The sequence below is a fragment of the Alexandromys fortis genome, unplaced genomic scaffold (genome assembly GCF_014885135.2).
Source record: "Alexandromys fortis isolate MF-2015 unplaced genomic scaffold, M_Fortis_MF-2015_v1.1 scaffold_84, whole genome shotgun sequence".
Lineage (NCBI taxonomy): Eukaryota > Metazoa > Chordata > Mammalia > Rodentia > Cricetidae > Alexandromys > Alexandromys fortis.
Genome location: NW_026068017.1, coordinates 1,461,865 through 1,476,087, shown reverse-complemented (window position 1 = coordinate 1,476,087; position 14,223 = coordinate 1,461,865). Strand labels below are relative to the sequence as shown.

Sequence of the window (14,223 nt, the reverse complement as noted above, 5' to 3'; positions counted from 1 at the left end):
GAGATGAGAGGCTCCGCCTATCTTGGAGCTCGGGCCGGCTGCGCGCGCAGTTACCGAGCGGGGCGTGGTGGGGGACCTCGCGGCTTACGTGTCCTTCGGCCTACGCTGACGTAGCACAGCACCCTGACGTCACCTTTCCCTGTGTGACGTGATGCAGAGCCTGAGCCTTAGGCCTCATTGTCCCTCCTGACTTGGGTGTACCGGCAGGATGGCCTCGCCCCTTAGGGGCAAGTCCTCCGCCCCGCGAGTGGAAAGCACCCGCCACAAGGAGACTGTCCTCGTGGAGACGTCGTCCCACCGCGAGGAAACATCATCCCACCGCGTGGAGACTTCCTCCCGGCAGGTTCGAACGTCTTCCCGGCAGGTGGAGACGTCTCTGCGCCACCGAGAGGGGCCCTCCCTCACCCCCTCCACGAAGCGACTCCCCGGATTCCTCGAGGTGTCCTCCCAGCACGTGGAAACCTCCTCGCAGTGCACGGAAACGTCCTCCAGCCACGTCAGGGCATCGTCATCTCTGCGGGTGGAGACGACTGTGCACCGTGTAGAGAGCCCAGCCAGGCGGGACAAGAAAGCTGCTCGCCAGAGTGCCAAAATGGCCCGATGAAAGTGGTGCCCAAGGGCCCTGGCCCTTAGCCAAGTCGAAGGGCTTCCAGTTGCCCGCCAGCCAGCTTCCAGGAGAGCCAAGCATCTTTGGTTTCATGGAATCAGCCCATAAATCAATGTAAGAAACAGGCTGTGGTTTCGGGACGCTGCCAACATCTATTGACTTTGCAGCACCTTAGACCACCCTGCTATTGACCCAGAGTACTATTTAACTTGAAGCCAGCACAGAAGGGTTTCAGACTTGTCTTACTGTATATACCCGGCCAGTGGACGTGGAGGCTCTTTGAGTCTCTGCACCAGGTAAGTTTTGTAGTCTTAGGTCCCTCTAGAATGCCTTGACCACTTGAAATTGCGAAGAGGGACTAAACTGGCCATGAATTCATGACCACTGGCTTGATTACATAGTGCATGAAACCTACAGGGCAAAGAATTGTCTTTTGAATTACTAATTGGCCTTTATTTGTATTTCATAATAAGCTTTCGTATGTTGTTTTTATACACAGTACTACACCTACACTTTAAAATAGGTCAGGGGTGTTAGAAAAAAACAGGCAAACTAATTAATTTAAAAAAAAATCTTGGAAGGGAAAGTGAAGAGGAAGCTATTGACACCTGACCTGAGGTGAGGTTGGCGGAAGATTGTTACTGAGTATCTACTGTGTACGAGGTACTAGTCAAAGCATGTCAGCCTTGACAGTGGAAAAGACTGAGGTCTTCCTTTCAGGACCAGGCAGAAACAAGGCAGGAAGTAAGACAGTGTTCTCTTGTGCTCCCAGGAAGGAAAGATGTGTTGTGGTAGAGAACGGGGAGGTCCTTTAGACTATATGGTGAGGACATTTGTGTGACATTTGATCTGCCATTGTGTGGGCTCAGAGAGACTGCATTTTAGACAGAAGGAAAAGCCAGCCTAAAAGGCCAGTTGGAGCAACCGGAAGATGTTTGTGGAACAGAAACCAGTTAGTATATGAGAGTGTAGTCTAAAAAAAAAAAAAAAGAGGAAGATGCCAGTTCATATAGTTTCTTGGAAATCACAGTGAAGAGTTTGAATTTTATTCTGAGATCATCAAAAAAAAAATGACGCAAGGGAGTAAAGTGCATGATGCAGTTTACATTTTAAAGCCATCTTTTCTTCGCTGGTGTGGCGGTACCCCAGTTGGGAGTGAGTTTGTCTCCTGAGACAGCTGACAGAGGCATGTGTGCTTGGAGACAGCATGGAAGGTGCTAATGCTAGCGTGAGTGCCTAGAAGCCCGGGATGCTGCTAACACCCTGCGCTGTACCACAAAGCATCTCTGTGCTGCGAAAATCAGTAGTGGCGAAGTTGAGAAACATTGACGGTTCTAGTAACTTTGCTAGAGCTTGGTCCACTGAGCAAACCCCTCACTTCTGCATAGCAGGATTGTGGGAAGCCTGAAAAACAGTAATGGAAGTGTGGCAATAGTACCTTCTGGGGAGGAGCAGAGCAAGAGCTCGCAGAGGAAGAGGATGTGCTGCTCTGTAGGGAGCCCTCCACATCTCTTCACTAATGTATGTGCTCTTTGCCCCTAGAACAGAAGACTGCAAACGACCCTGATTAAGCAGGACTCCTCGTGACTTAAGAGTGCTTGCTACTTCCAGGCACTTTTTTAATCCCAGGGGTGCATTGGGTTATCCCCTAGAATGGGGGCTTAGGTTAGAAGAACTGTCTTAACTGTTATAGATGCTGTAACCACCACTACCCCGAGGCTGCCCTGATACCTCTCTACCTCATCAAACTGCTATTAACAAAGAGCCTTTGGAATGTCAGGCTCTTCCAGCTTACTAGTTTTTTAACATGCCCAACTGTGCCCTAAATACAAATGAACAGAGTTGCTTCTCTAGCAGTGCTCCCCGTTACTAAAGTGATGTGTGTCTAGTGTAACTAAATCAAAGGTTTATCAAGAAACATTTAATACTGTATTGTCTTTCATTTCTAGCTGGAAATAATGTCAGAAATGTGTTTGTCCTTCCACACTTGTCTCCATTAACAAAGATTCTTGCTTCTGTTTCCTCTTTTAGTAGTGTCTGGAAGACTGGCTGAATGTGACCTGGAAAAGCCAGACACCTGACTTCTATCTAGATCACTGATATACTTCAGGAAAGGCACAGGATCCTGCTAGATTCTCTGTTGTCCGTCTCTTAAAAGAAATTTTTAATCTAGGTTTCTTCCTCCACATTCCACCTATTCATGTTTCAAAGCTGGAATGCAAAGAGAGATGCATAGAGCAAGAAGGTGCCAAAGAAGTAATAGATATGATAAGTCCGTGTTTGCCATAATACTATATTATACATTCCACAGCTTCAAATGGCACTGTGTGTTGAAGGTAATTGTTAATGTACCTGTTGTACTTTGTAAATGCGTGTTAGCGTTAGCCATGCTGTATGTTGTCTGCACATTGTTCTCTACAGGAAATAGTGCTGCTGTACCTGACACATGTCATACAACGTTAAAGACAATAAGTGCAACAATAATGAACGAAGAGCAGTGGTCTCCATTTGCAGTCAAGAAAGCCTTTAATGGCACAATCTAAAAATTGGGTTTATTATGCTAGGTAATAGTTGTGTACAACTTGCCTTCAGTTGTACCAGTCAGGTTAGTTTGAAAAAACTAAATAAATGCAAATTCTTGGAAAGAGGTCACTTCTTATTCTCATAATCTTCCTTTTTATATATTACCTGAGGGTGGTTTACAATATCTACTGTCTATTGTATTGAAAAGAAATGGCTGGCTCTTTTGGTGCACACCCATAATCCCAGGACAAGGAGAGGCTGATGCAGGAGGATTACCATGAGTTCCAGGCCAGCCAGGGCTATATAGTAATTATCAGTCTAGTCAAAGCTATGAAGCAAGATCCTAGCTCAAAAAATAAGAAAGAAGAAAAATGAAAGGCTAGCCCAGTAAGATGGCTTGGAGCATAAAGGTGCCTGCCACCAAGCCTGATACCTGAGTTTGATTCCAGGGACTCACATGGTAGGAGGAGAGAACAAACTCCCAAAGTTGTCCTCTGACCTCCACATATATGCCTCCCCTCACCCTTCTCACACATATACAATATATTTAATTAAAAATTTTAAGAGATTGGCATTAACAGCTTCCTCTTCTCCTGAACTACTCAGGCTACAGGAAGAACCAGGAATCCAGTTAACAAGGTGTTTTCCTCACATCTTCATCTAGACTTTCCAGAATTCCTGTTCCCCCATTCTTTCTATTGCTCCCAGCCTAGAATGACAAATACAGGTATCTGAGCCCTGAATGTTGGACCCAGCCTCTACTGTGTTAAATAGCCTTTACCTCTGCTTCCCCTGCCTGAGCCCTTCCACCCCCAGTGATCAATGGTTAGAACTGCATGACTGAAAAACAGAAAACTTGTCCCAAAGTGTCAAAAATAGGAGCCGTTTCTCTCTCCCTTAGTAAGTCACCCAGTGTCATCCAGGAACAGCCTGAGATCAGCCTGTAATCTGTTTTACCCCCTGAGGTGTACAGTACATTAGCTCTGCATGCTTGCTTGTTACCTTGTCTTGGTTAGGGTTCATTGCTGTGAAGAGACACCATGCCCACAGCAACTCTTAAACTGGCTCTCCAGGCAGCAGGAAGAGACTGTGAGCCAATAGGCCTGTTTTGAGCTTCTGTGACCTCAAAGCCCATCCCCAGTGACACACTTCTTTCAACAATGCCACACCTACTCCAGCAAGGCCACACCTCCTAATTGTGCCTCTCCCTGTGAGCCTGTGGGGGCCATTTTGGCACACCTCAAGGTTATAAGATGTTTGCCTGTCTGCAGCACTCTGCCTGTGTTCATCTCAGATAGAAAGCACAGCAGAAGGATAATTGTTCTTCCTGCCAGTGTTGTGCCCTGTTAGCTGGGAAGAGAAACCTTTACTGGGGACCCCAGCTGAATCATACCTGTTTTCTTTAGCTGCAAGGGAGCCTGGGATGGCAATTATCTTTCTAGCCTGAGCAATGGTAGAAGAAAGGGAAGGCTGGGAAATGATACTCAGTGAGCCAGTCTAGGGTTTTTTTATGTTTCCGAGCATGACAGTCTCTTTCAGGTGACCAGTGGTCCTCTGGGGTTCTCAGCAGCGACTTTGTTTCTTCGTCTTTAGCGTAACATTGACCAGGCTGCCAGACAGCACTGCTCAGGGCCTTTTCTCTCATTGATGCTGTGGAGTAGAACATGGGAAACACATTTTTGCAGGTTAGTAATTCTTTTTTTTTTTTTTTCCTCTTTGAGAACATTCAGGACATTGTTTCACTCTCTTCTGATTTGCATTGCTTCCAACAATGCCAACCACAGCTACGCAGCTTTAGCCTTGTCTGTTCCTCTATGCAAAGGCTTCCCACGGCCTCTGTCAGATGTGGTGTGCTTTGTATTGGTGGTGGAGCACTTTATGATATACCGTGGTGTACTTTATTTCCCATGTCTTGTATTTGGGGTTGCTTGTACCCTTTGAAACTTTGGCTTCATGGTCTTCAGAATATTTAGAAATGGGAGGGGGGCATTATTCCTTCAAATGTTCCTTTCAGCCTCTCTGTGGACATAAATCGCAGGTCTAATAAGCACTGTGAAGCTGACACTCAGTTTTTTCTCTCCACATTTCACTGGATACTTTGTATTGCATTCGTTTTCCTGTTTATCCTAGTCTTTTTTTCCAGCAACATCCTATCTATCCTAAATGCCATCCAGTGTGATATTTAAATATTTTTTAAAATTTCATTTATAGTTTTTTATCTCTAATAGTTCAATGTGGGTCTTTTAAATTACCTTCCAAACATAAATAAATTTCTCTACACATTCCTTTTTTTATGTTCTTGGCATGTTTGGCCTGCCCTGTCGTGCTCAGATATATACAGTTTTGTTTTTTACGTAGCCCCATTTAGTTCTGCCATCTGTATAATCTCTGGGGCAGTGTCTATTGATAGATTTTTCTCCTCATTATGAGTTATAGTTTGTGGGTGTCACTTTTCATGTCTGGTTATTTTTATTTGTATGCCAGGCATAGTAAATTTTAATTTTATTGAGTGTTCTATAGTTTTCCTATTCTTACAGTTCTTGAACTTTGGTCTAGTCATTTGAAAGTTATTAGCAAGCTGTTGTTGTTTGTATCTACTTTTAAGCTGTTTTCTGAGTTCTTGGTTTGATGAATGGTTAATGTTCTCTGAGGCAAAAGCTTTGTGTCTCTGTATATCCCCAATTTAGGAGATTTTCTTCTCTGGCTTGGGGGAACAATCCCTGTTCTCAGTGCAGGTGAGCTGGAGTTTCCTACCCTCGAGCAATTTCCTTAGACGTGCGATGATCAGTCCTAGGGTTGATTTCTTCAGCTATTCCAGGCCAGAGGGAAGCCTGTCACTGCACTCTGCCTGGAATCCTCTTTCTTATTAAATACAGATTTTGCTGAAGTTTGATGTTGCCATTTCATTTCTAGGTAGGGATTGCGAACAAATGGTTAGGGTATCATAGCCCAGGGATGGGGCTCATCAGTCTCTGAGATGGACACAATGGCTGTATTGACCTGCTCTCTCATTTTCAAAACAGAACGACACTTTGTAGCCCAAGCAGACCTTGAACCTTGGCATTCTGTTTCCACCATCTGAGTGCTGGCATTACATGTATGTGCCGCCTTGCCTGGTTCATGTGTCTCTGAGAGGAGATGGTAATAACATTTTCCCTGTGAGAAATGGTTACATTGTTATAAGTAGAAAAAGATTAGGAGGGTATGAGATTTTAAATATAAATGCTTTATTAATACTATCAGTTGTACCAGTTAAGAGTTTACTCTTGACTGCAAATCCAGGCAAATTTCTTCTTTACCTGTGGTTTTTGCTATTCTGCCACAAGGGGGTGCTGTAAGATGCATTCTCTCTAGAGGACCAGGGACGCTTCCTGCCTGGGGCCCTCACAGTGCCTCCGTAGGCTTCCTGTGAAGTCCCTGAAACCAGCCACACTGAACCCTGGCAGCTGCAGTACCATTCCCTTAGCGGCAGCTGAATATAATTTAATGAAAAGTAGAAATTTTTGAATTTAAATTTTCTATTTGAAGAACCCATTTTATTAAACATAGTTGATCATTTGTTCTCAGAAGTTTGAGTTTCAACTCTATAGGGGTCCTCTGAATGTCTCAGCTTTAGTAGGTCCAGTCTCTGCTCTCTTGTTGCTACTGAGCACACAGATCCCCTCCCTCCCTTCCTGTCTGAATTGCCTGTTCATAGCCTTTGCTCATTCTTTTCAGTTTTTCTTAGTGATTTGTTTATGAATACTAAATATTTTAGCTTGTTTGTGAATACTAAATATTTTAGTTCAGATTTTATTTGCATTATATACATGTTCTTTTTAAAAAATAAAAACTTTTATTTATGTATATATATGTTTATGGAACTGTATGCTGTGTGTGTACTGATGCCCATGGAGGCCAGAAAAGAGAGTGGGATTCGTGGAGCTGGAGTTTCAGGTGGTTGTGAACTGCCTGATATGGATGCTGGGAACCAAACTGTCCCATGTAAGAACACCACTCAGCCACTGAGCCATCTCTCCAGCCCCTACACGCATATTCTTAAAGTTTAGGGAACACTTCCCTCTTTGAATTTTAACTCTCTCTCTCTTTTCCCCCTCCCTCCCTCCCTCTCTTTAATCTGGGTTTTTTTTTTTTATTTGTTCATGGTGGTTATGAGTTTTGTGTTTGTGTTGTTGTGGGGTTTTGTTTGTTTGTTTTCCGAGACAGGAATTCTCTGTGTAGTCCTGGTTGTCCTGGAACTTGCTCTGTAGACTAGGTTAGCCTCAAACTTAGAGATCCACCTATCTCTACCTCTGAAGTGCTGGGATTAAAGGCGTGTGCCACAACCCAGCTTTCTCTTTAAAAACAGGAGCCAGTTTCTCATCTCCTACTGTGTGCCTTTATGTTGCCTGATTTCCTTCTTTGGTTTCATTTTATGATTGGCAGCTGTGTTTCTGTCTTCATAAACTGACCTACCAGGAATACTGCCCCAGTGATTTTTAACCTTCAAGTCTGGAGAAATCAATTTAGTGGGTCATAGTATTTTTAAAAACAAGGGAGCTGGAGAGATGGCTCAGATGTAGACAGAGTGATTAAGAACACCTACTGCTCTTACAGAGGACCCCAATTTATTTCCGAGCACCCAGGTTGGGTACTCTCAATGGCTTGTAACTCTAGCATCATGGGGTCTGTCACCCTTTCCCTGCCCCCTTGGGCACTTGCACATACACACACATACACACACACACACACACACACACACAGAATATTTTTTTTAATTAAACAAGACTGGTGAGATGGCTCAGCAGGTAGAAGATGAGTAAGCCTGATACAGGACCCATGGTAGGAGGGGAACAGGGAAGCTGTCCTCTGACTTCCACACAGACACTGGCACGAGTGCATCCATCCTTAGAGTTACCATATATGCGTACAGTAATAATAGGAAATAAAATCTAACTTGGAACACATCGCATTGCTTATGAGAGACGGAGGGACTGAGGGAGGCCAGGCCTGGACATTTTACTTGGCCCGGAGTTGGAGTTTTTACTACAGTGTTGCAGCCCATCTAACAAGTATCTGATAAGTCCATTTGACAGAGAGTGGACAGTGAGACATCATCATTAACCTAAAGAAAAGGAAACAAGAAGTCTAGTTAAGGACTGGGAGACTTGTTGACTTTAAGGGCCATTTATTCACAAGGTTGATATGAACTGAATACTGTGAATGGTTTCCCAGAAGAGGGCTTGGCCCCAGTAAAGTCCATCAGAAAATTGTTCAGTGTTTGGTTGGAACTATAATTGAGTCCCCAGGTGAGGTCTGTGGTTTATGTTTATACAACATCCCTGCCCCACCCATGTGTGGACAGTCTTTTACGGTCTAAAGACATGTCAACAAAACTTGTGTGTCCGAACATATATGTTACTGTCAAAGAGGCATGGAAAACACTATGCCTCCCCCCACTTTGTTTTTAGAGACTGCTCTCACTGGGGGAGCAGACTTGTCAGCCTGCCACTACCTCCTGAGTGCACCATCATGCCTGGCAGCCGGTCTGTTCAAGGGTTCAAGAATTCTTTAGAGCTTAGAACTGTTTGAGAGCTTAAGGATTCCATGGGTGCTTGCACCTGCCATTGTCTGGAGAAAACTTACCCGTTTTTGCAGGCACTTGGTGCGATTCCTCTGGATACCCTCACAGATTCACCTGCATGTCTGTTAAGAAATCGTCCACCCCAGGTCTACTCTGTGCTTCATAAGATTTCTTTTATAAACAGGACCCTGGTCCTAAAATAAAAAACTCAAAAACCGTCAAGCTACTCTGCTCCCTTTGTTCCCCTGGCACACAGCACTTGGGTCATCTGTAGGGCTCTGACCCCGTTCATCAGCAGAGTTCACTGCTGGAAACACATACTTAATATCAATGGCCTGTCCATATTGTCCTTTAAAAAGGCCAGAAGAGAGGGACTTAAAGCTCCTTAGCGTGTGTTCAAACCTAAGGCTACTTCATCCATTAGTTAAGACGGGCTGTAATCTGAGGGCCTCTGAGTTTGCCAAGGACCTACAGAAGAAAGTCAGGGTCTGAAAAACTCATTGGTTTCTGAGTAAGGACAAAAATGGAAGTAGTAAATCTCAGTGTGAATCAGGTCTATCATGCATCATGGGACAAATCAGAACCTCTGCAAATGACGATTCACAGAACTTTTCAGTGTCTGTACAGACATTTGGGCAGTTCTGTGGATAAGTAAATCCACCTATAGGTGGCGCACTTCCCCCACTGTGGACAAAATCCCTAGTTCTCCAGCTGAGGCGTGGAATGCAAGGGGAGATTAGAAAGCCCAGAAACTTTTTTTTTTTTGCATATCATTTTGATAGTTTTTGTTTTAGTTTGTCTTTGATAAAAAACCAGCTTGCCCTCAACATTGTGATCTCACCAGTATTTTATGTAGGCCAGAGTGGGCATTTAAAAGGTTTAAGTTCATTGATTTAAAGGAAGGATAGTCTGATTGCATGAGCAGCAAGCTTGGGTGTGACTGAAGGCCTGGTGCACACCAAGGTTGGGAAGCTCAGTCAGGACTCGTTGGAAGGCTGAACCAGTGTTTTCAGATTCCACTGGATACAGAAGTTTAATGTAACTAGCATTTTCTTCTTGTTCATGAGGTAAAATACAAAAACCACAGTATATCAGAGTTCTCCTCATAGTGAAAATGACAGTTGCCTTGTGAGATGTTTGTATACAGTCCCAGGGTAGAGTACATCTCTACTGAGAACGACCGTCAAAAGTCGTGGAGAAAAGGACATTGCTGAGGTCTCCCTGGCTGAGTAGCATACAAAGCCAGCTCACTTGGTGCCATACAGACAATGGACAGCAGAGGTCAGCCAGTCCCCGCAGCTGCAAAGGTTACACTTCGGAACAGCAGAAACCAGGAGGGGGTGCCACGCAGGCAAGGTCCTGTGGTGGAGACTCGGACCGTGGCTGTGTTCATCTTGGAAAAATCAAAGTACCACTGGGCATGGCCTTGTGGACTCAAAGGACTCTTTCTGTCCTCTCTGGTTTGGGGGGGGGGGATATTTTGACACTCGCAGCAGACTGTCTACTGAGCTCTGGCACTGCCTCAGGCATTGCTGAAAGCACCCAGGCCTTCCTCCGGTCTGGATGAGGTAGGTCAGGAGACTAGGGGTCAAGAGGTTGAGTTACGTTACCCCAGCATTCCTGGCTGGGAAGAAGCAGCGCCAGAATGTGGGCAGCCTCCTCTGGGATGGTGCCCTTAAACACCAGCTGTTGCTGCCTAAGGACCAGTTGCCTAGCGCTCTGCAGTGCACCCGGGAGGAACTTTGGAGGTCATCAGAAGAGCAGGGGACGGTCAATTCTAAGACAGAAAGGCCAGACTGGTGCTTTGTTCTGCTGTGAAAAGGGCTTCAAGAGCTAGAATCAAAGGGTAAGAAACTACAAAATGACACATTGGGCTCAGGAAAAAAAAAAAAAAAAAAGGAAGGGTTTTTCAACATAATATAAAGCCTTAGATCTACAGGTAGACCTAGATTGCAGTCCTCCTCAGAAACCCATGGAAACCCTGCTTAGGACCCCAGTGGATGTCAGAATCATAAAGAACACTGTTGAACTCGAATCCGGCTTAGATGTCCTGGGCCACTGCCCCCACCCCAAACCTGCTATAGTTAGTTCTTGCCATGAGGCCTTTAGTTCTGTGTGTGTGTGATCTGCTTCTTTACACTACTCAGGTGTTACACCACTTAGCTTTGCCACCTACGGCAGTTTGAGTAAAAGGTCCTCTATAGTCTGCAGCACTGAACACTTGGTCTCCAGCTGGTGGTGCTGTCTGGAAGCAGAGGCCTTGCTGCTAGGAGTACATCACTGGGAGGTGGGCTTTGCGATTTCAAAGACTCTGGCTTTTCCAGTCCCTTTCTGCTTCCTGCCTGTGGGTTAAGATGTGAGCTCTCAGCTGGGCAGTGGTGGCACACACCTTTAATCCCAGCACTTGAAAGGCATAGGCAGGCGGATCTCTGTGAGTTCAAGGCCAGCCTGGTCTAAAAGAGCTAGTTCCAGGGCAGGTACCAAAGCTACAGAGAAACCCTGTCTCGAAAAAAAAGACCAGAGAGAGAGAGAGAGAGAGAGAAACCATGTCTCAAAAATTAAAAAAAAAAAAAAAAGATGAGCTCTCAGCTTCTGTTCTCAGCATCCAGCTCTTGCCCCCATGCCTCTCATTCCCCCATCATGAACTCTAGAACCATAAGCTCAAACTCTTCTTTCTGTAAGTTTCCTTGTCATGGTGTTTTAACACAGCAGCAAGAAGGTGACTAAGATACCATTGAAATGTCTCCTGATGAAATCTATGCCAGTTTCCCCTCAGTCCTACACTGTGACTCCTGTCTTTCTCCACAACAGTCTGTCTGTCACAACAAGAGGTTACATCACTCAGAGCAATCACGGCTGTCTTACATTGCCCACAGAAGGGCAACAGCTTTAACTTGTTCACCGTGTACCCCTCAAACCTGTAATGGTACTCGGCCCCCAGCAGCTGTGGACGGACCTGGACATGGTCCCCGGCTGAGGAATGAACAGATGAGTCAGTGAGTGAAGAATGAATGACCGAGGTGAATTCAGAGTCCTAGGAGTCTGGACACAGAGACTGATGCCGACTCTGCTCCATCCAGGGCCAGATTGACTGGCTCAAGGGCAGAGTCAAGGGAGACCCCAGTAGACTTACACTTGCCCCAGGCCTGCTGTATTCCTTGTGTGAGACAGACCGCCATTCCTGTAGGCCCAGCCCTCTACCCGAAAGTCCCCTCTTGGTATTTGCACTCCCCACCATGACCATCTCTGCTGCGGCCTCCATGTGCACACTCCATACTTTCACCTCCTCGTTTGTCCCTGTCTCTGCCATGACACTGAAGGCACCAGGAGCAGGGGCCGTCATAAAGCCTCTTTGTGTCCAGAGGATAACCCTGGACCGAATGAACAAGGTTGGCTTGTCTGGACCTGGACGCGGTCACTGGCTGTTCCTGGCCTCTGTGTGGTGGGACATCCCCTGGCAGAGAAAAGGACTCGAGGGGCGCAGCATCCCCTGTGCATGATTAGTGCCCGTTTGGAAGGCACTGCACAAAGAGGGCATTGTCTGCTGGCTTGCTCCTTCACATATGGCACGGCCTTGTCCCTGGGCCTGCTCATTCACCCAGTTTGTTGAATTCTCCCTGACTGCCAGCTCCTGTGATGGGCACCAGGGACAGGGAGAAGACCCAGAACTGATGACTCAGGTGCAGAGTCAGACTGTGCCTAATGTTAAGTCAGCGCAGGCCGAGAGAGGTGACCCCAAGATCCCTCCTCTTTGATCTCCAGTGCCTAAGCTGTCTTCATCCCCCTGATGCTCCAACCAGGAATCCAGACAGCAGCCAACTTTGACAGACTGCCGTGCTTGCACAGAGCAAACGCCTTAGGACCTGGAAACCACCTTAGCCCTTTTCTTAACAGAAGACCTGCCTCCACCATCCCTTATCTTTTTCTGGTTTGGCCTTTCCAGATATGACTCACAGAGCCCCTCTCCAAATCCCTAGGGCAGCCACATGAGGCAAGCGAGGTGGGCACGCTCTGCTGACGCAGTACCCAGCCCACCCCAGCCTGAGGTCTGTGGATTAGGTGTCAAGATCACCTAGGGCAGTTCCAGACAGGGAGTGGCAGGGCAGGCTGAGTACGGCAAGGGTGGGATGACTGGCCAACCAGTTGGGCAGCCAGAATCCAGGACCTCAGCAGGGTGGGGCTGCCAAGGCTTTCCAAGCAGCATTTATGTAACTGTTCATTTTAATGTATAGGTGTTTTTATCTTCACATAAGAATCCTGATAGTGTAATGAATTAAATTTATTGCCTATTTTTAAAAATAGTTGTACCAAATGTGGCTGCTCATGCCTAGTCCTGAGAAGACTAAGGTAGATGGATTCCAAGTTCAAGGACAGCCTGGGCTACACAGTGAAACCCCGTCTCAAAACAAAGAGATTTATAGCACTGTACTCTAGTCCACTGGTGCAGCAGATAGCCCTGGCTGGTCATCTTTATGTACAAAGCATTTATTATCCTGCTGAATTACTTCCTTGCAACACATTCCCAGGAGCGGAATTAAGATGGGAAAAAGGTATGAGCAGTTTAATAGCCCCGGAGCCCTAAAGGGCTGTGCTAATTCACACTTGAGCTGGCAGTATGTTTAGGTTGGTTTTACCATATAAGCTGCATGCACTGTTATAACTTTGCTAATGTTCGCTAATTTAGTGGGTGTAAAACGGCACATCAAGGTTCTCTAATTTGCCTGATTATAGTGACGGCAAGCCTGCCTGTATGTGCTAATATAAGAGTCTCAGTGACAGCTCCCCACAGCTGCTCAGCCACTCTGGTCTGTGTCTCCATATCTCTGTCAGCCTCTGTCTTTTCGCTCCTTCTTAAGCCTTCCTGTCTCCAGCTCGCAGCTCCTTCTCTGGGTTATTATAACCAGCCAGGGCTGTGGCCCCTTCATAGAGGTCCCAGGTAAGTCCTGCTCACCTGCAAGCTAGCCCCAGGCACAGTGCTTTATCCTAGGGAACTACACCTCCGAAGTCCAACGGTGCCCATCTTTCCACCAGGGCCTCAACAAGGACCCTTTTCATTTGTCCAGGTAGCCTCACCTGAGTTGAACTTGTAGCTTAGAGTCAGTAGCACCAAAGTCTAAGAAGTAGCTAGGAGTGGCCAGACTGTCCGTTAGTGACCCTCTCCAATGTGGTCTCCTAAGTGCCACACCTCAAGGCAACCTGCCAGATGGGGTTTCATGTCTGGGCAGCTGGAAATCTGTGGTCTAAAAGAGCTAAGGAGTGGGTCCCACAGAGTTCAGATGTGTGGACAACAGAGAATTCCATAGAGGTGACAGTGGCTCTGTCACTCCAACCCACACCTCACCTAAAGTTTTAGAAAGAACTCAGCCTTCAAGCAGAAAACCCATTTGGCCTCAGGCAGCCACCAGCAGTACCCTATGGAACAGCAGGGCCAGGTCTGGACTCTTGCCACTCCCTGCCTTCCGATGGTACCAGGATTTCAGACAGCATTAAGACAGCGGATGTCTTGATGATGACAGAAGTGTGTACAGAT

The 14,223-nt window shown here is 46.2% G+C and overlaps 1 protein-coding gene across 5 annotated transcripts in view; it reads left to right on the top strand.

Moving 5' to 3' along the window:
- The first annotated feature begins 3 nt into the window (after positions 1-3).
- CUNH17orf100 (chromosome unknown C17orf100 homolog) overlaps positions 4-14,223 on the top strand; it is a 29,396-nt gene continuing 15,176 nt past the window's right edge. For 2 of the 5 annotated variants that reach the window (XM_050162867.1, XM_050162866.1), the window contains exon 1: positions 4-4,815. In XM_050162867.1, coding sequence (XP_050018824.1) covers positions 209-604 — 396 coding nt within the window. In that variant the 5' untranslated portion in view covers positions 4-208 and the 3' untranslated portion in view covers positions 605-4,815. Of the gene's footprint in view, positions 8,960-14,223 lie in introns of those variants that run through there. The other 3 variants (XM_050162870.1, XM_050162869.1, XM_050162871.1) reach the window with 3 other exon arrangements.